Source organism: Carcharodon carcharias, chromosome 8 (genome assembly GCF_017639515.1).
Source record: "Carcharodon carcharias isolate sCarCar2 chromosome 8, sCarCar2.pri, whole genome shotgun sequence".
Taxonomy (NCBI): domain Eukaryota; kingdom Metazoa; phylum Chordata; class Chondrichthyes; order Lamniformes; family Lamnidae; genus Carcharodon; species Carcharodon carcharias.
In genome coordinates, this window is record NC_054474.1 from 15,922,036 (window position 1) to 15,945,753 (window position 23,718).

Sequence of the window (23,718 nt, forward strand, 5' to 3'; positions counted from 1 at the left end):
GGAGCAGCACTGTTTATTTTTTTGTTTGTAAATTGTAAGTGACTCAGCTCACTTGTGCTCCTTGCACAGTATACAATTTATTCAAGGAAACAATAATAGTATAATAGGGACATCCACAAGTCCTTTAGCACCTTTACATAAGATATGAGAAAGAAAACTTGCAGGTTTCATTTTGCTGCACACACATTTATTTCAAATGAACAAGAGTCAGACTGTATTGATCATGCAACTTAAAACTGTATTAAATTAAAATGTAATAAATGATATCCTCAAGGTAATCAACCCCCAGGCACATTAACAGGTAAGATTCCCGAAGGACCTTACAGCCGATTGCACGCAAGCACTGAAGGAATCGCAATATAGTTTATGTGACCAGAACATAAAAAAGAGCACAAATAAGAGCATAAAACAAATGTAGTTCCATTGTTTTTTTTATTGAGACATTTCTTACAAAGCTTTCATTGAGGCATGTGAAAAAATAACATATAAAAAATAGATTTTGCTTTAGCAGAACTCCTAGTAATAGAAAGGCATATCCAAATGCACTGATGCTACAGCAGGCTGGATTCAACAACACAAAGGCCTGTGAACAGAAGGAAAACTTTATTAAAAGTCATGCTTTAAGGGTCATTATTTTAAGTCTTTAAAAAGTGTTTTAAAGATTTTGTTCTGCTATGGTTTAGCTAAACTGGCTACGTGGAACTTGAATACAGATACCAAGAATAAATTTTACCCACAATTGAGTCTATAAAATTCATAACTATTATTTCCTTTTTATGTATGGTGGCGGCATTGTAAAACTAAATAAACCTTAAGTGTCAATTTGAAAATCAGCTTGACTTGGTTGATAGAGTCTCACCTCCGAAACAGAAAGTTGTGGACTCAAATGGTAAAGTATTAGCACATAATCTAGGCTGACACTTCAATGCAGTATTGACTAACTGGTGCCTTTTCAGAGATGTTTGCGTAGCTTTCTCATTATAACTATTTGCATAACAATCAGAAAATTCAGAGCTCATCTTTCAGCAGAGACATTAATCAGAAATCCTGTATGCCTGATCTCGTGAATGTAAAGATCCCATGATGTTATTTTGAAGAGTCAACACTTGGCATTGGGCCAGACCTCCTGGATGGAGACAACCACGTGATCTAGGACATATAATAGAGGTGAAACACCTGGAATTATGAGGCGAGTTGCGGAATATTAAATTCTCTCTTCTCCCGTTTATACATCCCAGTGCTACTTGTTCCAAAGGGATTGCAAAGCTGATACATCAGTTATATTTCACTCCCTCCTGCTTGCCTCAACCGAGCACTGTGCTTACCGGAACTGGGTTATTTTGCAAATATGCTTCTATCTTGCCTTAGTATCAGACGAGCTTGTTAATTGTAATTGTTCACAATTTAACATAGCATAGATATTTGATATGTTATAAGGAACTTCCAGATAGTCCGTGGCTGAACTTATTTTCCTTTCAATTCAACTTTTTTAAAAAGTGGAGGTTAACAAGAATGGAGTGCCTCTATTTCTAATGTGCAATGACAATGCTTTTCTGTTATTGCCCTTGGACAATTAAAATATAAACTGTATTTCTGTGGTAAATCTAACATGGAATTTCATGAGCATTTTAGTGCAGGAAAAAGTCATTCTGATCAGTTGTTGATGATTTTCATATTTACAATTCAAATATACACAACAGGTGAATGGGGGTCAAGGCATATCTCCTGATTTTTAAATTTAAGATTGATTTGTGCTGAAGTTTGATTAGTGACCTTTAATAACAGTGTTCTTATAATGAAGTATCTCTTCACTTACCGTGGCTAAAGTAGGTTGATTACAACAACACAACAGTAAAATACTGCAGAAATTGGAAATTTGAAATAATAACTCAAAATGCTGTAAATACTCAGCAGGTCTGGCAACATCTGTAGAGAGAACAGTTAACATTTCAGGTTGATGACTTTTCTGATGAAATGTTAACTCTATTTTTCTCTCCACAGATGCTGCCAGACCTGATAGGTTGGCTATAGTTTGAAATTAATCTCAAGAATATATTTCATGTCAGGAAACTTCACATTAAATGTCACTGTCAGATTTTTTTTTCTTCATTCACAGGATGTGAGCATTGTTGACAAGGTCAGCATTCATTGCTCATTCCTAATTGTCCTAGAGACAACTGGATGGTTTGTTAGGCCACGTCAGAGGGCAGTTAAGTGTCAGCCACATTCCTGTGGGTCTGGAGTGACATATTGTTCAGACCAAGGTAAGGCTGACAGATTTCCTTTCCTTAAGGACATTAGTGCACTATATGGATTTTTATGGCAATCCGGTTGTTCCATGGTCACCATTACTGATACTAGCTTTTCATTCCGGATATTATTTGATTAACTGCATTTAAATATGAGGGAATATCACAGCTGTACGACAGGAGGACACCTCGGAGGGCTCATGCAGCGAGGCAATATGGGTAGACCTCCGGAATAGGAAGGGTGCAGTCACAATGTTGGGGGTTTACTGTAGGCCTCCCAACTGCCGGCGGGAGATTGAGAAACAGTTATGTAGACAGATTTTGGAAAGATGTAAAAGCAATAGGGTTGTTGTGGTGGGTGATTTTTTAAACTTTCCCTATATTGACTGGGAATCACTTAGTGCTAGGGGTTTGGATGGTGCAGAATTTGTAAGGTGCATCCAGGAGGCTTCCTGAGACAATATGTAGATAGTCCAACTAGGGAAGGTGCAATACTGAACCTGGTATTAGGGAATGAACCAGGCCAGGTGGTCGAAGTTTTAATAGGGGAGCATTTCGGGAAAAGTGACCATAATTCAGTAAGTTTCAAGGTTCTAGTGGATAAGGATAACAGGAGTCCTCGGGTTAAGGTGCTTAATTGGGGGAAGGCTAATTATAACAATATTAGGCAGGAACTGAGGAATCTAGACTGGAGGCGGATGTTTGAGGGCAAATCAACAACTGACATGTGGGGGGCTTTCAAACGTCAGTTAACAAGAATTCAGGACCGGCATGTTCCTGCTAGGATGAAGGATAAGTATGGCAAGTTTCAGGAACCTTGGATAATGAAGGATATTGTGAGATTAGTCAAAAAGAAAAGGGAAGCATTCGTAAGGGCTAGAAGGCTGGGAACAGATGAAGCCCGTGGAGAATATAAAGAAAATAGGAAGAAACTTAAGCAAGGAGTCAGGAGGGCTAAAAGGGGTCATGAAAAGTCATTGGCAACCAGGATTAAGGAAAATCCCAAGGCCTTTTATACATATGTAAAAAGCATGAGGGTAGCCAGGGAAAGGGTAGGCCCACTCAGGGACAGAGGTGGGAATCTGTGTGTGGAGCCAGAAGAAATGGGAGAGAACTAAATGAATACTTCTCATCAGTATTCATCAAAGAGAAGGACTTAGCGGTCGATATGTCTCGGGAAGAGTGTGTAGATAGCCTGGATCATGTTGAGATCAAAAAAGAGGTGGTGTTAGGCATCTTGAAGAATATTAAGGTGGATAATTCCCCGGGGCCAGATGGGATCTACCCAGAGTATTGAGGGAGGCAAGGGAGGAGATTGCTGGGGCCTTGACAGAAATTTTTGTATCCTCACTGACTACAGGTGAGATCCCAGAGGATTGGAGAATGGCCCACTGTTTAAGAAGGATAGCAGGGATAATCCAGGAAATTACAGGCAGGCGAGCCTTACGTCAGTGTTAGGGAAATTATTGGAGAAGATTCTTCATGACAGGATTTACTACCATTTGGAAGCAAATGGGAGTATTAGTGACAGGCAGCATGGTTTTGTGAAGGGGAGATCGTGTCTCATTAACTTGATTGAGTTTTTTGAGGAAGCAACAAAGATGATCGACGATGGAAGGGCAGTGGATGTTATCTACATGGATTTCAGTAAGGCCTTTGACAAGGTCCCTCATGGCAGACTGGTACAGGAGGTAAAGTCACACGGGATCAGAGGTGAGTTGGCAAGATGGATACAGAATTGGCTTGGTCATAGAAAACAGAGGGTAGCAGTGGAAGGATGCTTTTCTGAATGGAGAGCTGTGACTAGTGGTGTTCTGCAGGGATCAGTGCTGGGACCTTTGCTGTTTGTAGTATACGTAAATGATTTGGAGGAAAATGTAACTGGGCTAATTAGTAAGTTTGCAGACGAAACTAAGGTTGGAGGAGTTGCAGATAGTGAAGAGGATTGCCAAAGGATACAATGGGATATAGATCGGTTGGAGACTTGGGTGGAGAAATGGTAGATGGAGTTTAATCCAGACAAATGCAAGGTAATGCATTTTGGAAAGTCTAATACAGGTAGGAATTATACAGTAAATGGCAGAACCCTTAAGTGCATCGACGGGCAGAGGGATCTGGGTGTACAGTCCACAGGTCACTGAAAGTGACAACACAGGTGGATAAGGTAGGCAGGAAGGCATATGGCATGCTTGTCTTCATCGGCAGGGGTATTGAGTATAAAAGCTGGGAAGTCATGCTTGCAGCTGTATAGAACCTTGGTTAGGCCACACTTGGAATATTGCGTGCAATTCTGGTCGCCATATTACCAGAAGGATATGGAGGCGTTGGAGAGGGTGCAGAGGAGGTTTACCAGGATGCTGCCTGGTCTGGAGGTTATTAGCTATGAGGAGAGGTTGGAGAAACTCGGATTGTTCTCACTAGAGCGACTGAGATTGAGGGGCGACTTGACAGAAGTTTACAAAATTATGAGTGGCATGGACAGAGTAGATAGTCAGAAGCTGTTTCTCTAGGGTGGAAGAGTCAATTACTAAGGGACATAGATTTAAGGTGAGAGGAGAAAAATTTAGAGGAGATGTGCAGGGCAAGTTTTTTATGCAGAGGGTAGTGAGTGTCTGGAGTTCACCGCCAGAGGAGGTGGTGGAAGCAGATACGATAGTGGTGTTTAAGAGGCAGCTTGACAAGTACATGAATAGGAGGGAATAGAGGAAAAAGGACCACGAAAGTGCAAAATGTTTTAGTTTGACAGGCAACATGATCGCACAGGCTTGGAGGACCGAAGGGCCTGTTCCTGTGCTATACACACTTTGTTCTTTGTAAATCAGCTGCCACCATGAGATTTGAACTAATTTTTCTGGATCATTACTCCAAGTGCCTAGATTACTAATCCAGTAATGTAACCATTATGCTAGAATACAATCCAAAGTGCAAAGTTCAAAGTGAGAAAACATTAACACATGTAAACAAAAGTTTGAAGAATGGCTCAATTTTCCAAGCAGTTGGAAAGTAATGGGGCTTCCCAATGGAGTACTTAAAGTCATTCTTATTCCTTTTACTTCACTTTCACAGGATTTCAGAGAGCACCATCAGCTCTAAGCTACATGTATGTCATGACTGGACATATATAGATGTTTCTTTATCATTGAAACATGGAAACGTAGAAAACAGGAGGAGTACGCCATTAAGCCTCTCGCACCTGCTTTTTTAAATTATTCATTCATGGGACATGAGTATCGTTGGCTACACCAGCATTTATTCCCCATCCCTAATGAACCTTGTTCAGAGGGCATTTAAGAGTCAACCACATTGCTGTGGGTCTGGAGTCACGTGTAGGCCAGACCAGGTAAGGACGGCAGATTTTCTTCCCTAGAGGGCATTAGTGAACCAGGTGGGTTTTTATGACAATTGATAATGGTTTCATGGTCATCATCAAACTTTTAATTCCAGATTTTTTTATTGAACTCAAATTCCACTATCTGCCATGGTGGGATTTGAACCCGGACCCCCAGAGCATTACTCTGGGTCTCTGGATTACTAGTCCAGTACCACTATGCCACCGCCTCCCCATTCAATATGATGCTCCACCATTCAGTATGATCATGGCTGATCCTCTACCTCAACACCATATTCCCGCTCTCTCCACATACTGCTTGACGCTTTTAGAGTCTAGAAATCTATGTATTTCCTTCTTAAATATATTCAGTGACTCAGCCTCCACAAACTACTGTGGTAAAGAATTCCACAGGTTCACCACCCTTTGAATGAAGAAGTTTCACCTCATCTCAGTCCTAAATGGTCAACCCTGTATCCTGAGACTGTGAACCCCTTGACCTAGACCCCCCAGCCAGATGAAACATCATCCCTGCATCCAGTTTGTCCAGCCTTGTCAGAATTTTACACGTCAATGAGATCCCCTCTCATTCTTCTAAACTCCAGTGAATACAGGCCTAGTCAGCCCAATCTCTCCTCACACAACAATCCTGCCATCCCAGGAATCAGTCTGGTGAACCTTTGCTGCACTCCCTCTATGGCAAGTATATCCTTTCTTAGGTAAGGAGACCAGAACTGCACACAATACTCCAGGTGTGGTCTCACCAAGGCCCTGTACAGCTGCAGTAAGACATTCTTGCTCCTGTACTCAAATCCCCTTGCAATTAAGGCCTTCTTAACTGCTTGTTTGCTTTCAGTGATTGGTGTACAAGGACACCAAGGTCCCTTTGCATATCAAAATTTCCCAATCTATCACCATTTAAATAATACTTTGCCATTCTGTTTTTCCTACCAAAGTGGATAAATTCACACTTATCCATGTTATACTGCACCTGCTATGGATTTGTCCACTTACTCAACTTGTCTAAATCACCTTGAAGCCTCTTAACATCCTCCTCACCATTCACATTCCCACCAAGTTTCAAGTTGTCAGCAACATGAAATATTACATTTAGTTCCCTCATCCAAATCATTGACATATATCATGAATAGCTGGGGCCAAGCACTGATCCCTTCAGTAGCCCACTGGTCACCACCTGCCACTCCAAAAAAGATCCATTTATTCCTACTGTGTTTCCTGTCTGCTAACCAATTCTCAATTTATGCCAATGTATCACCCCCGATCGCTTGTGCTTTAATTTTGCACTCTAACCTCCTATGTGGGACTTTATCAAAAGCTTTCTGAAAATCCAAATACACTACATCCATTGGTTCTCCCTTATCTATTCTGCTAGCTACATCCTCAAAAAACTGTTTGTTAAACATGATTTCCCTTTCATAAATCCATGTTGACTTTGTCTAATTCCGTTGATCTTTTCTAAATGTCCTGTTATCACATCCTTTATAATATTCTAACAATTTCCCTTCTACTGATGTTAGGCTAATTGGTCTGAAATTCCCTGTTTTCTCCCTCCTTTTTAAATCGTGGGTCACATTTGCCACCCTCCAATCTGCTGGGACAGTTCCAGAAGCTACAGAATTTTGGAATATGACAACCCTGGGATGTAGATTATCAAGCTCTGGGGATTTATCGGGTTTCAGTTCCAGTAATTTCTCCAGCACTATTTTCTTTTAGTGATACCAATTTCCGCCAATTTCTCCTTCTCACTAGAGTGTCAGTTCCCTAGTATTTCTGGGAAGTTATTTGTGTCTTCCTCCATGAAGACAGAACTAAAGTAGTTGTTTGATTGCTCTGCCATTTCCTTGTTCTCTATTATAAATTCTCCCATTTTATACTGTAAGGGACCTACACTGGTCTTCACTAATCTTTTTTCTTTTTACATATAGAAACTTTTACAGTCTGCTTTTATATTCCTTGCAAGGTTACTCTCATACTCTATTTTCCCCCCTCTTAATCAATCTGTTAGTCCTCCTTTGCTGAATTCTAAACTGCTCCCTATCCTCAGGCTTGCTACTTTTTCTGGCAACTTTATATGACTTCTCTTTGGATCAAATACTATCCTTAATTTCTTTTGTTAGCCATGGTTGGGCCACTTTTCCTGTTGTGCTTTTGTGCCCAGAAAGGAATGGAAAATTGTTGCAATGCATACACTTGTTCCTTAAATATTAGCCATTGCCTATCCACCTTACCTTTTAATGAAGTTCCCCAATCTATTGTAGCCAACTCACACACCATACCTTCGTAGTTTCCTTTGTTTAGATTTAGGACCCTATCTTCAGATCAGAAACTATTTCACTTTCATCCTAATGAAGAACTCTATCATGTTATGGTCACTATCCCCTAAAGGACGCTGCACAAGTTTATTAATTAACCCCTTCTGTTGAACAATACCAAATCCAGGATAGCCTGTTCCCTAGTTGGTTCCTTGATGTACTGGTCTAAAAAACCATCTTGTGCACACTCCAGGAATTCATCTGCCACAGTATTATTGCCAATTTGATTTCCCCAGTCTGTGTGTAGACTAAAGTCACCCATGATTGCTGTAGCACCCTTGTTACATGCATCTCTAATTTCCTGTTTAATGCTGTCTCCTACCTTACCATTACTGTTTGGAGGCCTCTTGGCAACTCCCACTAATGTTTTCCGCCCCCTGTTGCTTCTTAGCTCCACCCAGACTGATCCTACATCTAGATTTTTGCAGCCAATATCCTCCCTCCCTATTGCACCGATTTCATCCTTAACTAACAACGCCAGCCCACCTCCTTTTCCTTTTTGTCTGTCCTTTCTAAATATCGAGTACCCCTGGATATTCAGTTCCCAGTCTTGGTCACCCTGCAGCCATGCCTCCATAATCACAATCATATTGCACCCTTTTACATCTATTTGCACTGTTAATTCATCCATCTTATTATGAATGCTCTATGCATTCAGATACAGTGCCTTTAGACTTGTCTTTTTACACGTTTTTTTTGTACTATGGCCCTATTTGCTGATAGCCCTTGTTTTCAATTTTGCTTTCTACTTTAATGTCTTTCATTCCTATCTTCGTTTCCCTCTCGTGTCTCCCCACTTGGTTCTCCACCCACTGCTACTCTAGTTTAACCCCTCATCCATAGAACTAGCAAATACCCCTGTGAGGATATTGGGTCCCAGTCCTGCTGGGGTGCAATCCGTTCAGCTTGTACAAGTCCAGTCTTCCCCAGAATCGGTCCCAAAGCCTCAGGAATCTAAATCCCTCCCCCCCCCACACCATCTCTCCAGCCACACATTCATCTGGTCTATTCTCTTATTCCTGATCTTGCTAGCACATGGCACTGGGAGTAATCCTGAGATTATTACCTTTGAGGTCCTACTTTTTAATTTATTTCCTAGCTCCCTATAATCTGCTTGCAGGACCTCATCCGTCTTTTTACCTATGTCATTGGTACCAATATGGACCACGACCTCTGCTGTTCACCCTCCCCTTTCAGAATGCCTTGCAGCTGCTCAGTGACATCGTTTATCTGGCACCAGGGAGGTAACATACCATCCTGGTGTCACATCTGCGGCCACAGAAACGTCTATCTGTTCCCCTTAAGATAGAATCCCCTATCACTATTGCTCTCCCGCTCTTTTTTTCCTCCTCCCCACCCCGTGCAGCTGAGCCACTCGTGGTGCCACAGGCTCAGGTCTTGCTGCTTTCCCCTGAGAAACCATCTCTCCCAGCAGTTTCCAAAAAGGAAAATCTGTTAGAGAGGGAGATCAACCCAGGGGGCTCCTGCACTACCTGCCTAGTGCTTTTACTCTGTTTGGCGGTCACACATTCCTTTTCTGCTTGTGCACTCTTTACCTGCAGTGTGACCACCTCACTGTCTGTGCTATCCACGAAGATCTCAACCTTGCATATGCTCCACAGTGACTCCAGTCGCAGCTCCAACTCTGAAACGCAGATTTTGAGTAGCCGCAGTTAGAGACACGTCCTGCACACATTGTTGGGTGAAAATCCTGGAGCTCCCCTACCTAACAGCACTGCGACAATACCTTCACCATGTGGCCAGTAGTGGTTCAAGGTGGTCCAACCCCACCTTCCAGTTATTGGTAAGCAATAAATGCTAGCTTTGCCAGCATAAACCAAATCCCAAGAACAAATAACAGAAAAACAAATGGGGCAAAGAGTAAACTAAAGCCAGGGAAATTATGAATCCCCAGAGAGTGACAATGGGGAGTTAACAGTAGGAAATGGCGGATGAAATGAATGAATATTTTGCTTCTGTTTTCACTACTGAAGATACAAAAAGCATTCCAGTAATAGCTGTAAATCAGTAGATAGAAGGGAGAGAGGAATTTGGTGAAATTATAATTACTAGGGAAGCAGTAATGAGCAAACTGATGGAGCTGCGGGCTGACAAGTCTCCAAATCCTGATGGACTTCATCCTAAGGTCATAAAAGAGGTGGCTAATATGGTAGTAGATGTGTTGGTGTTAATTTTCCAAAATTCGCTAGATTCTGGAAAGGTTCCATCAGACTGGAAAGTAACAAAGATAACCCCTCTATTCAAGAAGGGAGGGAGGCAGAAAACAGAATACTATAGGCCAGTTAGCTTGACATATGTAGTGGGGAAGGTGTTGGAATTGACCATTAAAGAGGTTATAACTGGGAAAAACTTTGAAAAATTCAAGGTAGCCGGGAAGAGTCAACATGGTTTTGTGAAAGGGAAATCATATTTATTGGAGTTCTTTGAAGGAGTAACATGCGCCGTGAATAAAGGGGAGCCTGGAGATAATACTGTGCTTGGATTTCCAGAAGGCATTTGATAAGGTGCCATATTAAAGCTTACTGTGGAAAATAAAAGCTCTAGGTGTAGAGGTTAACATATTAGCATGGATAGAAGATTGGCTGGCAGTCAGAAAACAAAAAGTATGCATAAATGGGTCTTTTTTTGATTAGAAGGATTTTTTATTCGTTCATGGGATGTGGGCGCTGCTGGCTGGGCCAGCATTTATTATCCATCCTTAAATGCCCTTGTTCAGAGGGCATTTAAGAGGCAACCACATTGCTGTTGGTCTGAAGTCACATGTTGGCAAGACCAGGTTAGGATGGCAGATTAGTGAACCAAATGGGTTTTTCTGACAATCAGTAATGGTTTTGTGGTCATTAGACTTTTAATTCCAGATTCTTATTGAATTCAAATTCCACCATCAGCCGTGATGGTCCCGAGCATTACCATGGGTCTCTTGAATACTAGTCCAGTGACAATACCATTACGCTGCCACCTCCCCCGTGATGAGTGGAGTCCCGCAGGGGTCTGTGCTGGGGCCTCAACTTATTACAATATATATCAATGACTTAGATGAGACAAGCAAAGGCATGGTAGCTAAATTTGCAGATGATACAAAGATAAGTAGGAAAGTAAGCTGTGAACAGCACATAAGGAGGTTGCAGACAGATATAGAAAAGTTGAGAGTGGGCAAAAATCTGGTAAAAAGAGTATGATGGGGGAAAATGTGAAGTTGTTCACTTTGGCAGGAAGAACAAAAAAAAAGCCGAGTATTGATTAAATGGAGAACGACTGCAGAAATCTGAGGTGCAGAGGGATCTAGATGTTCTAGTGCATGAGTCACGAAACGTTAGTATGAAGGTACAGCAAGTAATTAAGAAGGTTAATGGAATCCTATCCTTTATTATGAGAGAAATTGAACATAAAAGCAAGAATGTTATAATTAGGGGCTTGGTGCGACTACATCTCAAATATTGTGTGCAGTTTTGGTCACCTAATTTAAGGAAGGATGTAAATGAGTTGGAGGCTGTCCAGGGTAGGTTTACTAGGTTGATACCTGGAATGAGCATGTTGTCTTATGAGGAAAGATTGGACAGACTGGGCACGTTTCCACTGGTGTTTAGTAGAGTGAGGGGTGACTTAATTAATGTATTTAAGATCCTGAATGATCTCGACAAGTTAGACATGGAAATGATGTTTCCTCTTGTGGTTGAGTCCAGAACTGTGGGGCACTGTTTTAAAATTAAGGGTCACCCTTTTAGAACAGAGACGAGGTGAAATATTGTCTCTCAGAGGGTTGTGTGATCTTGGAACCCTCTGCCTCAGAAGGCAGAGTCAGGGAACATTTTTAAGGCAGAGGTAGATTGATTCCCTTGTCTAACAAGAATCTAAGCTTACCGTGGGTAGATGAGAATGTGAATTTGAAACAAAGGCAGATCAGCCATGATCTTACTGAATGGAGGAACAGGCTTGAGGGGTCGAGTGGCCTCCTGTTGTCCCTATTTCATAGGTTCGTATGAAAGCAAATAATGGTAGAATTACTCAGGTCATGCAGCATTTGTAGAGAGAGGGATAGGGGTTCCACATTTCAGCTCAATGGTCAATATTACCATATGAGGAGGCACACAGCCAGTGGAAGGGTACAGGGAGAAGAAAAAGAATGGTCTGTGATTGGGTGGAGGATTGGAGATGATTAAATGATGGAAACAATAATGGAATGACAATAAAAAGCAATATTGTGAGAAATGAGAGAAACAAGATGTATAAAATTGCCAGAAAAAGCAGCAAGCCTGAGGATTGGGAGCAATTTAGAATTCAGCAAAAGTAGACAAAAAGATCGATCAAGAAAGGGAAAATGGAGTATGACAGTAAACTTGTAAGGAACATAACTGACTGTAAAAGCTTCTATAACTATGTGAAGAGAAAAAGATAAGCAAATACAAATGTAGGTCCCTTACAATCAGAAATGGGGGAAATTATAACGGGGAACAAAGAAGTGGCAGAAGAATTGAACACATATTCTGGTTCTGCCTTCACAAAAAAAGGACACAAGTTATTTCCAGATATGGGGTTAGGGAACCAAGGGTCTAGAGTGAGAGGGATGAATTGAAGAAAATCCGTATTAGTGAAAAAAAGTGGTGCTAGAGAAATCAATGGGGTTAAAGGCTGAAAAATCCCCAGGGCCTAATAATCTACATCCCAGAGTACTAAAGGAAGTGGCTCTGGAAATATTGGGTGCATTGGTAGTAATCTTCTAAAATTCTATAGACTCCACAGCAGTTCCTACAGATTAGAGGGTGGCAAATGTAACCCCACTATTTAAAAAGGAGGACGAGAAAAAAACAGAGAATTACAGACCAGTTAGCCTTTTTCCGGATGGCAGGCGGTGACTAGTGGTGTAGCGCAGGGATCAGTGCTTGGGCCCCAGCTATTCATGATATATATATAAATGATTCGGATGAGGAAACCAAATGCAATATTTCCAAATTTGCTGATGACACAAAACTGGGCGGGGATGTGAGGAGGATGCAAAGAGGCTTCAGGGAGATTCAGACAAGTTATGTGTGTGGGCAAATACATGGCACTTGCAGTATAATGTGGATAAATGCGAAGTTAAAGAAACATAGAAACTAGGAGCAGGAGTAGGCCATTTGGCCCTTTGAGCCTGCTCTGCCATTCATTATGATCATGGCTGATCATCCAACTCAATAGCCTGCTCCCGCTTTCTCCCCATACCCTTTGAACCCTTTCACCCTATGAGCCATATCTAACTCCTTCTTGAAAACGTACAATGTTTTGGTCTCAACCACTTATACGCTTCGGTGTGAAAAACAGAAAGGCAGAGTATTATTTAAATGGTGATATATTGGGAAATGTGGGTGTACAAAGAGATCTGGGTGTCCTTGTACACCAGTCAATGAAAGTAAACAGGCAGGTGCAGCAAGCAATTAGGAAGGCAAATGGCATGTTGGCCTTCATTGCAAGAGGATTTGAGTTCAGAAGTAGGGGTGTCTTACTGCAGTTATACAAGGCCTTGGTGAGACCACACCTGAAGTATTGCATGCAGTTTTGGTCTACCTACCTAAGAAAGGATATAATTGCCATAGAGGGAGGGCAGCAAAGGTTGACGAGGCTGATACCAGGGTTGGCAGGACTGTCGTATGAGGAGAGATTGGTTCGACTGGGCCTGTATTTACTAGAGTTTAGAAGAATGAGAGGGGATCTGATTGAAATGTATAAAATTCTAACAGGACTAGACAGACTGGATGCAGGGAGGATGTTCCCCCTGGTTGGGGAGTCTAGTACCAGGGGCCACAGTCTCAGGATATGGGGCAGGCCTTTCAGGACTGAGATGAGGAAAGATTTCTTCACTCAGGAGGATGGTCAACCTGTGGAATTCTCTACCACAGAAGGCTGTGGAGGCTGGTTCACTGAGTACATTCAAGAAAGAACTTGATAAGTTTTTGGATATCAGGGGCATCAAGCAGTATGGAGAGAAAGTGGGAATATGGCGTGAAATAAGGATCAGCCATGATCATATTGAATGCCGGAGCAGGCTCAAAGGGCTGAATGGCCTGCTCCTAGTTTCTATGTATAGGTGTATCAGGAAGAGATATTAATGTACATAATGTTATTGGAAATTATTTTTTTTTAAATATAGGTTTAGTCTGTGTTTGTGAGTGTGTGTGTTAAGTGGATTAAAGCCAGCTACTCTGGGTGCTTTGATGTATAGTAGTTTTGAGATGTAAACAGTGAGGTAAAGAATGCATTTGCATTTTGTTGAATAAACCATTCAAAGAATGGGGGTAAAATCTTGCACCTAGCTAGGAGACACCGAGCAATATGTTTATATTACTAATAAAATTGGTACTATGAAAGGGGCTTTATTGTTAAAAGAGGTGGAGTGCAAAGGGTCTGTTGATACAATGAAAATTGACATTCAAAGGAGAAGGCTGGGTATAACAGAAAGGAGTTTGTGTGTGCGGGTCAGAGGCATGTAAGATTTAAGCCTGTAAGCCTATAACTGTCTGCAAAGGAACCAAATTGAAAGGAACCTATTTTGAATTTGTACGGTGAAAATATTTTGCCTGGTGTCTGTTTAAGTCTACTGGTTATTGTTGCCTCGTGGAGATTAATTTGGCAATTTATTAAAAGTTGTGATAGGAGTAATTTGTAGCCATGTATATTTGTTTAATTTGTTGTAAATTAATAAATGTTTAATTTAGCTTGATATAAAACCTCTTGAGAACTGTTGGTCTTATCCTGAATTTGGAGCTGCAACTCATAACCTACCAATTGAAAATTTGGTTATGACAGTTGTTTAAAGTTTCCCTCTGGGGTTTTAAATAACTCAGCCTTTACAAACTGCTGTGTCATAACAGGTGTCTTTCCCAGTTGCTATTTTGGCCCAAGTGTTCATTTCTGCCTAATCTCCTTTTAGCTAAACACACTGATATCCTGCTTTCTCTCTCACTCAATAGTTGCTACCAATATCAGCCAAAAGTCAATATCTTGTTTGCTTTGCAGAAACCATTCAACTCTTGCCCACCATTCCTACTATCCTGCTCAGTTGCTTCTGTTTGTTATGTCCACCATATTGTTCAGTTTTCTATCAGCTCCCAGGAGTAATTATTCCCAGATTGTTCTGCTCACACATACTGTCAATCTGCTCAGTTTCCCATGGCATATCATGATTTATTGCAACAATTGGACTAGGTATAATTGGAAAAAAAATGTACATTTAAGAATAATTTTATTATCTTTGTACCAAATTAAATGCTGCAGGATGAATAGTTGAATTGTATAGGCAAATGTTATTGTATCATACCATCTGTCAATTCTCATGAAAAATGTATAATTCGTGACAGAGATGCAATCTGTGAGCAATTTTACACAGATCACTGGTGATGAATTTACAGTGTTGGTTGGTAATGTGAGGCATGCCTCAAATTGGACAGTCATACATTGAACATAATAATGAAAGCCGCTGATTCTTGCCCACCAGTTTTAACAGCTTGGAAATTGGGTGGAGGGAGAAGAGGACAAAAGTGGATCAGGTATTTAAATTATAGCTAAATTCTCGTTCAGGCTTTGGGCCTTTACTCAGCAGCAGTTTAACCAAGTGGGAGGGATCCTATTTTTAGATTCAAAAGATCTAAATCAGATAATCTAAGGAGCAATTTTATGAAAATGTGGTCAAGCTATTCAGGTTATATTTTTTCAAATCCATTTGTAAGTAATTGCAGACTGGTAATCTTTCCAAAAATTCTAGACTGTCAGTACTAAACCTGCAAAAGGGCAATGGGAGGAATTTAATGCTCCCACAGGAGCAGGCTGGGAAGGGTGGGAGTGGCAGTGTATAAAGGGGTGGAATACCTTGTTGCCTTCCCAATTACCGCAATTAAGTCGGGGGGAAGAGTCAAGGATGGCTTTCCTGTCCAGGGGCAAATGAGGTCTTTAAGTAGCCACAAGGACTTCTTAAAGCCCCATACCACCGCCAATGGTATTCTACCAGTGGCAGGCAGGAATCAGGCCATGAGGACAAACAGCTAAGTAAACCCTGGCAAGCATGCCTGTGGCTAGGGGTGGAATCCCTTCTACTTGGGTAGCCTACACCATATGGAGAGTCCTGCCAGTGGCAAGGGTCACCATAGTGAGACCCTACCTGCCCTTTCAACTGAACGCCCCACTTCCCCGCCTTGCTGGGGGCTCTTTGACTGGCCCCTGTGATCCTGCTTCTCCTGCCTTTCCTCCAGGGCTCCTACGATGATCCTATTCCAAGGTTCTACTACAGTACTGACAGCGGCCCTTGCGCCTGCTGACGGTGCTGGTATTGAAGATTTGACGCTTCAGATTGGCTGGCAGTTCTCGGAGGTGGGACATGGCCCAGAATGGCCAAGATGGGGTTGCCACTGGCCCTCCAGCTGGTGGGCAAGCCTACTGCCACGACCATTAAATCCCACCCTGTGTGTGCTAGGTTTCAGATGGTTCTAAAACTCTAGACAGGTGAAAGAAAATGGAGCTAAGTGTGCGAGCAAGCAGTGAAATCTATTATTTCACCTGATTTAAAAGCACAATATCTTTATGTACAGTTATTTCCACAGGTGGATACTTACACATATTTTTCCTCCAAACCATCATTTGCTTACACTTGGAAACTCTTTCTTTAAAGGGTACCTAAACCTCAGAGTGAAGCCAAGTCAGTCAGGGTGAAGTACTTTAGCACATTCCCCATAACAGAAGGAGGATCTCCTTTTGTTAACAGAGTTCGATTTCCTTCACATATAACATACCAGAAATGTTGGGAACACAGGGTTTAGTGAGAGGGAGGAACTGAAATAAATCAGTATTAGTAGGAAAATGGTGTTGAGGAAATTGATGGGATTGAAGGCCAATAAATCCCCAAGGCCTGATAATCTACATCCCAGAGTACTTAAGGAAGTGGCCCTAGAAATAGTGGATGCATTGGTTTTCATCCTCCGAGGTTCTATAGACTCTGGAGCAGTTCCTACAGATTGGAGGGTAGCTAATGTAACCCCACTGTTTAAAAAGGGAGGTAGAGAGAAAACTGAATTATAGACCAGTCAGCCTGACACCGTTAGTGGGGAAAATTCTAGAGTCCATTATAAAAGATTTAATAGCTGAGCACTTGGAAAACAATGGCAGAATCGGACAGAGTCAGCATGGATTTATGAAAAGGAAATCACACGACAAATCTACTGGAATTTTTCGAGGATGTATCTAATAGAGTTGATGAGGAGGAGCCAGTGGATGTGGTTTATTTGGACTTTCAGAAGGCTTTCGACAAAGTCCCACATAAGAGATTAGCGTGTAAAATTAAAGCGCATGGGACTGGGGATAGTGTATTGAGATGGATAGAAAACTGGTTGGCAGACAGGAAACAAAGAGTAGGAATAAACGGGTCTTTTTCTGAATGGCAGGCAGTGACTAGTGGGGTACCGCAGGGATCGGTGCTAGGACCCCAGCTATTCACAATATATATTAATGATTTAGGTGAGGGAACTAAATGTAATATCTCCAAATTTGCAGATGACACAAAGCTGGGTGGGAGGGTGAGCTGTGAGGAGGATGCAGAGATGCTTCAGTGTGATTTGGACAAGCTGAGTGAGTGGGCAAATCCCTGGTAGATGCAGTATGATGTGGATAAATGTGAGGTTATCCACTTTGGCAGCAAAAGCAGAAAGGCAGATTATTATCTGAATGGCTATAAATTGAGAGAGGGGAATGTGCAACGAGACCTGGGTGTCCTTGTACACCATTCACTGAAGGTAAGCATGCAGGTGCAGCAGGCGGTAAAGGCAGCAAATGGTATGTTGGCCTTCACAGCAAGAGGATTCGAGTACAGGAGCAGTGATGTCTTCCTGAAATTATACAGGGCCTTGGTGAGACCACACCTGGGATATTGTGTGCAGTTTTGATCTCCTTATCTGAGGAAGGATGTTCTTGCTATAGAGGGAGTGCAGCAAAGGTTTACCAGGCTGATTCCTGGGATGGTGGGACTGACATATAAGGAGAGATTGAGTTGGTTAGGATTGTATTCTCCAGAGTTCAGAAGAATGAGGGAGGATCTCATAGAAACCTATAAAATTCTAACAGGACTAGACAGGGTAGATGCAGGAAGGATGTTCCTGATGGTGGGGGAGTCCAGGACCACGGGTCACAGTCTGAGGATATGGGGTAGACCATTTAGGACTGAGATGAGGAGAAATTTCTTCACCCAGAGAGTGGTGAGCCTGTGGAATTCACTACCACAGAAAAGTAGTGGAGGTCAAAACATTACATGTTTTCAAGAAGGAGTTAGATATAGCCCTTGGGGTGAAAGGAGTCAAAGGATATGGGGAGAAAGCAGGAGCAGGCTATTGAGTTCGATGATCAACCATGATCATATTGAATGGCAGAGCAGGCTCAAAGGGCCGAATGGCCTACTCTTGCTCCTATTTTCAATGTATGTTTCTATGTAATTAAGGTGGAAAAATACTTTCTGTACTGGAATCAGCTTTCAGGAGGCTGTCCAGGTGACGCTGGGATAGGGTGAAATGAATAGCCCAGTTACCATCCTATCAATGGGTCTAATCCATACTAGATAGTTGATATGGAGGTTTACAGTGAATCCTAAAAAAAGGATTTCATCCAAAATCAAAGACCTTTAAAATTGATATGGTGGAACTTGCCCTGATGTTACTTACCTGTACAATTATCTTCCTTTATTTCCAATCTTTCACCACTGTGCTGTCTCATTTTCATATCTAAAATGGGAATCATACTGTTCATTTAATGTGTGTATGCTTAACTTCATTGAATCACTTCAGAATATTAATCCGACTCTTGTCGGCTGTTTATAAGCATAACATGTAAGAATAAATAATGCTCAGAAATTCCAGGTCATGTCTACCGTCTCCAATAATTCTTCATTGGTTGAAATGTATGCCCTAATTCAGCTGCAGCAATTCATTTCTTGGAAGTCAATGACCTCAAACTTGTCATAAACTGATCCTTGACCTATAGGTACTAATGTGCCTCAGATTTGCTTGCTAGTTATACTGATTTTCAGATGTGGAAGCTAGCTGCTTCTCCCTGCCTCCCTAAAATGGATTATTTGTGTTCCTACTCCCCATTTTAACAATTCTAGCATTGACTGAAGTCTTTAGAGGTTTGAAAAGAATTGATAGGGTAGATAGAGTCTAGGACAAGAGGACATATCTTAAAATCAGAGCCAGCCACCTGAGACAGAAGTTAGGAAATGCTGCACGCAAATGGCTCTCTCCCAAAAAAGCAGTAGAAGCTAGCGCAATTAATAATTTAAAATCTGGATTTGAAAGAATATTGTGTTATTTTGTAAAGAATGCTGGGAGTCTGTGTCTGTGTGATTTAATTAAGCTGGGCAAAAGTCTGACAGGAGTCAGGTTGTCTGGGGATTTGGAAACATGACAAGGATAGAGGTGTTAGGCTGAGGTACAAGTAAATAGGTTAGATCTAACATTTGCATTTTTAGATAAGCTGCGAGGTTGTTTGAATGTCGAAGGGGAGTCAGAGGCAACAAGGAAAATGTTGCATCTTGCAGGAGTTCACAGGTAAACAAGTATCGAGGATATAATATTTTATTAACCCAAATGCAAAGGCAAGATAGAAAATGAAAGATCTTATATTTGGAAGGGTTTGAATTTCAAAGTAGTGCAAGAACAACAGGGCTGAGATGAAAGGGAAAAATGGTGTATTAGAGTGACTGCGGATAGCTGTTTTTTAGCTGTTAGGCTGGATAACTGTTGAGCTGGAGATGGCTGGGGCTGTTTGAGCTGTTGAGATAGCTGGAGTTCTGTGCTGGAAGAGGATGCAGTTTGAATCACCCATCCAGTCAAGCCAGAAAAGTCTTGGGCCACAGCAAGCAGTTTTATTCTAAAGTGGATTCTACCACAGAGTGAAAGAGAGTAAAGGTCATGTGGTACACCTTTATTGCATCTACAGCAGTCTGCTTTGTGTAATATTACTGGATTTCATATTTAAACATCTATAAGGGAGTGTTGCCTGGAAAGTGGTTACTTGGGGGAATGTTTTGTAAGACTAACCTTAAATGTGTAACTGTAATCTTGTGTGCTTAAGTTTTCTTTTATTTTTTGTTAATAAACCTTTACTTCCAATTTTTAAAAACCCAGAAGTGTTACTGGACCTCTTACTGTTGAGATCAGTATGTCTTCTTCTTGTCATCAGAATACAAAAAAAAGCTTGTGGCTGTAAGCCAAGTTTCCCCTTGGGACTTGGTTTGCGCAGCAATTGACACTGGCCATGGTCATAACATTACAAGAAGTATTTAGGAATATGGAGAGAAGGCAGGTGGATGGAGTTAAGATACAGATCAGCCATGATCTTGCTAAATGGCATAACAGGCTTGAGGGGCTGCATGGTCTCGTGCTGTTCCTATTCTTCTTTTTAAACTCATTCATGGGTTGAGAGAGTTGCTGACAGGTCAGAATTTATTTCCTATCCCTAACTGCCCTTGAGAAGGTTGTGGTGAGCTGCCTTCTTGAACTGCTGCAGTCCATACACAGTGCTGTTAACAAGGGAGTCCCAGGATTTTGACCCAGTGACAGTGAAGCTACATGGTACAGTTCCAAGTCCGAATGGTGTGTGACTTGGAGGGGATCTTGCAGGTGGTGGTGGTTTCATGCATCTGCTACCCTTGTCCTTCTAGGTGGCAGAGGTCGCAGGGTTGGAAAGTGCCTTGGTGAGTTGCTGACGTGCATCCTGCAGATGGTACACACTGCTTATGACGTGTGCCGATGGTGGAGGAAGTGATGTTTAAGGTGGATAAGGTGCCAATCAAGCAAGTTGCTTTTTTCTGAATGCTGTTGAGCTTCTTGAGCATTGTTGGAGCTGCACTCAACCAGGCAACTGGAAAGTGTTCTATCACACTCCTGACTTGTGCCTTGCAGATGTTGGACAGGCTTTGGGGAGGTTGCGAGGTGAATTACTAACCGCAGAATTTCCAGCCTACTGCCCTTGTAGCTGCAGTACTTATGTGGCTGGTGCATTCAAGTTTTAGATCAATTGTAACTCCCCCCAGGATATTGATGGTGGAGGATTCAGCGATGGTAATGCTCAAGAGGAGATGGTTAGATTCTCTTTTGTCTGAGATGGTCATTGCCTAACGCTTGTGTGGCTTGTAAGCTGTTTGCCAATTAGCTTGATTGGCACCCCATCCACCACCTAAACATCAGTTCCTCCACCATCGGCACACGACATAAGCAGTGTGTACCATCTGCAGGATGCACGTCAACAACTCACCAAGGCTTTTTCAGCAGCACCTTCCAACCCCTACACCTCTGATACACAGTACACATTTATGAGCAGAACACAGATTTATTGTTGCCAATATGCTACAACTTTGGGGAGAGCTACTAATCAGTTCACTCTTCTTAAATGTATCAAATCAATGAGATAATAAATAGTTATTAATGATGGCAGTCACTGTGTGCACCAGAAAATCTATTGGCCACCTTACTCTGGAGACGATCAAAGTCCGCCTAAGATTAAACACAGATATAGAAATTAATCGCCCTTGCTGAGTTTCAAACCAGAACAATGTAATCAAGGGAATGCCATAATCCACTTATTTTCCTACATTCCTTGTCTGTAGCCATTAATCTACCAGCCTGCTATCCATCCCTGCATGACTGAATTCCTTCAATCCAATGTTTCATATAGCACAAATAAATCAGATTGTAAACCTATTGTGAAGCCAGGTTTGTAAGCAGTTAATGGATTAATGTAAATACAAGTTTACATTTAAAAAGAAATCTGACTGGATTAAATGTGTAAACTCTGCATGAAAAGCCACTAATCCAAGAGCAGTTTGGTTTGACTGCTGAATCAGTTCTTATTGGATCCAGCAGAAACAAGTTGGTCCCATCACCACATGGTACAAATGTCCTGTAATAAATCACATCATCACCTTGTGAAATTCAGAACAAATGACTACGATTAATAATGGTCGTGGTCATCACTGAATAATTAAAATGGGACTTGGTCCTCAATTGATTGATTGATTTTTACTAGGTAGGACTTGAACAGGCTTTGCCTGGTACATTAATAAGTCAACATGGTTTAAGTTAAGTAGCCAACTAGTTAAGCGATGAAAATCCTGTCTTGTAACACTCACAGAGCACATGCAGGACACCTGGACACAGACAAACTACAAATCAATATAATTTGAAACGTCACCAGGAAAACAGCATGGTTTATGAAATAAAAAAGGGAACTGACTGAATACTTACTCATCTGCTGCTGTGCCTGTGGTTGCTTTGATTATCATGTAGAAGAGAGTGAGAGCACTAAGCACACCAAAACTTGCGATAATAAGCCATTCTTCTGTTAACAAAGGAAAGGTAAATCACTCTGGGAAGTATGTGAAAAATGACGTGATTCCCCTATACAGCAGCAGTGGTGGCAGCACAAGTGAGCATGTCTAGGAAAATATGGATCAGACAGTAAAGCAGAATCAATGATAGTGCAGTGTGAGGAAATGGCAAGCAAGATTGACAGGCATCAAAAAAAAGCACATCATTTAGAAATATTGGTCCTATGGTACATCCTCTCAACAACATTTAATGGTGAACAATTGTAAATGTTACCATTTGAAATTATTCCCGAGTTTGTACATTTGCAAAATGCAACAGGTTTTTCAGGAAAAAGGGCGTAGCTAGCTAGTTAACTCTTCTGAATTACATTATCCAGCTGTCATTCAGTTACAATAATAACTTATTCGTACAGTGTGTTAACGTCCAAAGGCACTTCACTGGCACGCAATAAGGCAAATTTTGACAATGATTCAAATAAGGCGATATTAAGGCAGAAGGCCAAAAGCTTGGTCAAAATGGTAGGTTTTAAGAAGCATTTTAAAGGAGGAAAGAGAAGAAGAGAGGCAGATGAAATTTAAGGAGAGAATTTTAGAGATTGGGTCCAAGGCAGCTGAAGGCACGATGGCCATCGGTGGAGTAATTAAAATCAGTGATCCTCGAAGCCAGGATTAGTGGAGCACAGGTATCTTGGAGGGTTGTGGGCTGGAGGAGATAGGGAAGTGCAAAGCTATGGAGGGATTTGAAAGCAAGGATGACAGTTTTAAATAAAAGCTAACAATGCTGGAAATGCACAGCAGATCAGGCTGTACCTGTGGAAAGAAACAGAGTTGACGTTTCAGATCAAAATGAGCTGTTCTGATGAAAGATCACCTCAACCTGAAACATTAACTCTGTTTCTTTTTACGAATGCTGCCTGACTGCTGAGCATTTCCAGCATTTTTGTTTTAATTTCAGGTTTTAAAAAATATTTAACCTTTCATGGGATGTGGGCGTCGCTGGCAAGGCCAGCATTTTTTGCCTGTCCCTAATTGCCCTTGAACTGAGTGTCCTGCTGGGCCATTTCAGAGGACTGTTAAGAGTCAACTACATTGCTGTGGATCTGGAGTCACAAGTAGACCAGACCAGGTAAGGACACAGATTTCCTTCCTTAAAGGACATTAATGAACCAGATGGATTTTTACAACAATCAATGATAGTTTCATGGTCACCATTACTGAGACTAGGTTTATATCCCAGATGTTTATTAACTGAATTTAAATTTTACCAGCTGCCATGGTGGGATCTGAACCTATATCTGCAGAGCCTCTGGATTACTAGTCCAGTGACAATACCACCATCTCCCATTTCCAAAATCCACAGTACTTTGCTTCTGCATTAATGAGAATTGTAAAATTTTGTTGTTCTTTGACTGGCAGCCAACACACAAGGGGCATGGGTGAGCTGGCTTGCTG

At 41.6% G+C, this 23,718-nt stretch overlaps 1 protein-coding gene across 3 annotated transcripts in view; it reads right to left on the reverse strand.

Annotated features, from left to right (window-relative positions):
* Positions 1–415: 415 nt before the first annotated feature.
* The window catches only part of rnf130 (ring finger protein 130), a 171,380-nt gene continuing 148,077 nt past the window's right edge, over positions 416–23,718 (reverse strand). Inside the window, exons 7-9 of one of the 3 annotated variants that reach the window (XM_041193886.1) lie at positions 22,184–22,277; positions 18,602–18,661; positions 416–583 (exon numbers count right to left, since the gene is read on the reverse strand). In XM_041193886.1, coding sequence (XP_041049820.1) covers positions 18,634–18,661; positions 22,184–22,277 — 122 coding nt within the window. In that variant the 3' untranslated portion in view covers positions 416–583; positions 18,602–18,633. The remainder of the gene's footprint in view (positions 584–18,601; positions 18,662–22,183; positions 22,278–23,718) is intronic. The other 2 variants (XM_041193887.1, XM_041193888.1) reach the window with 2 other exon arrangements.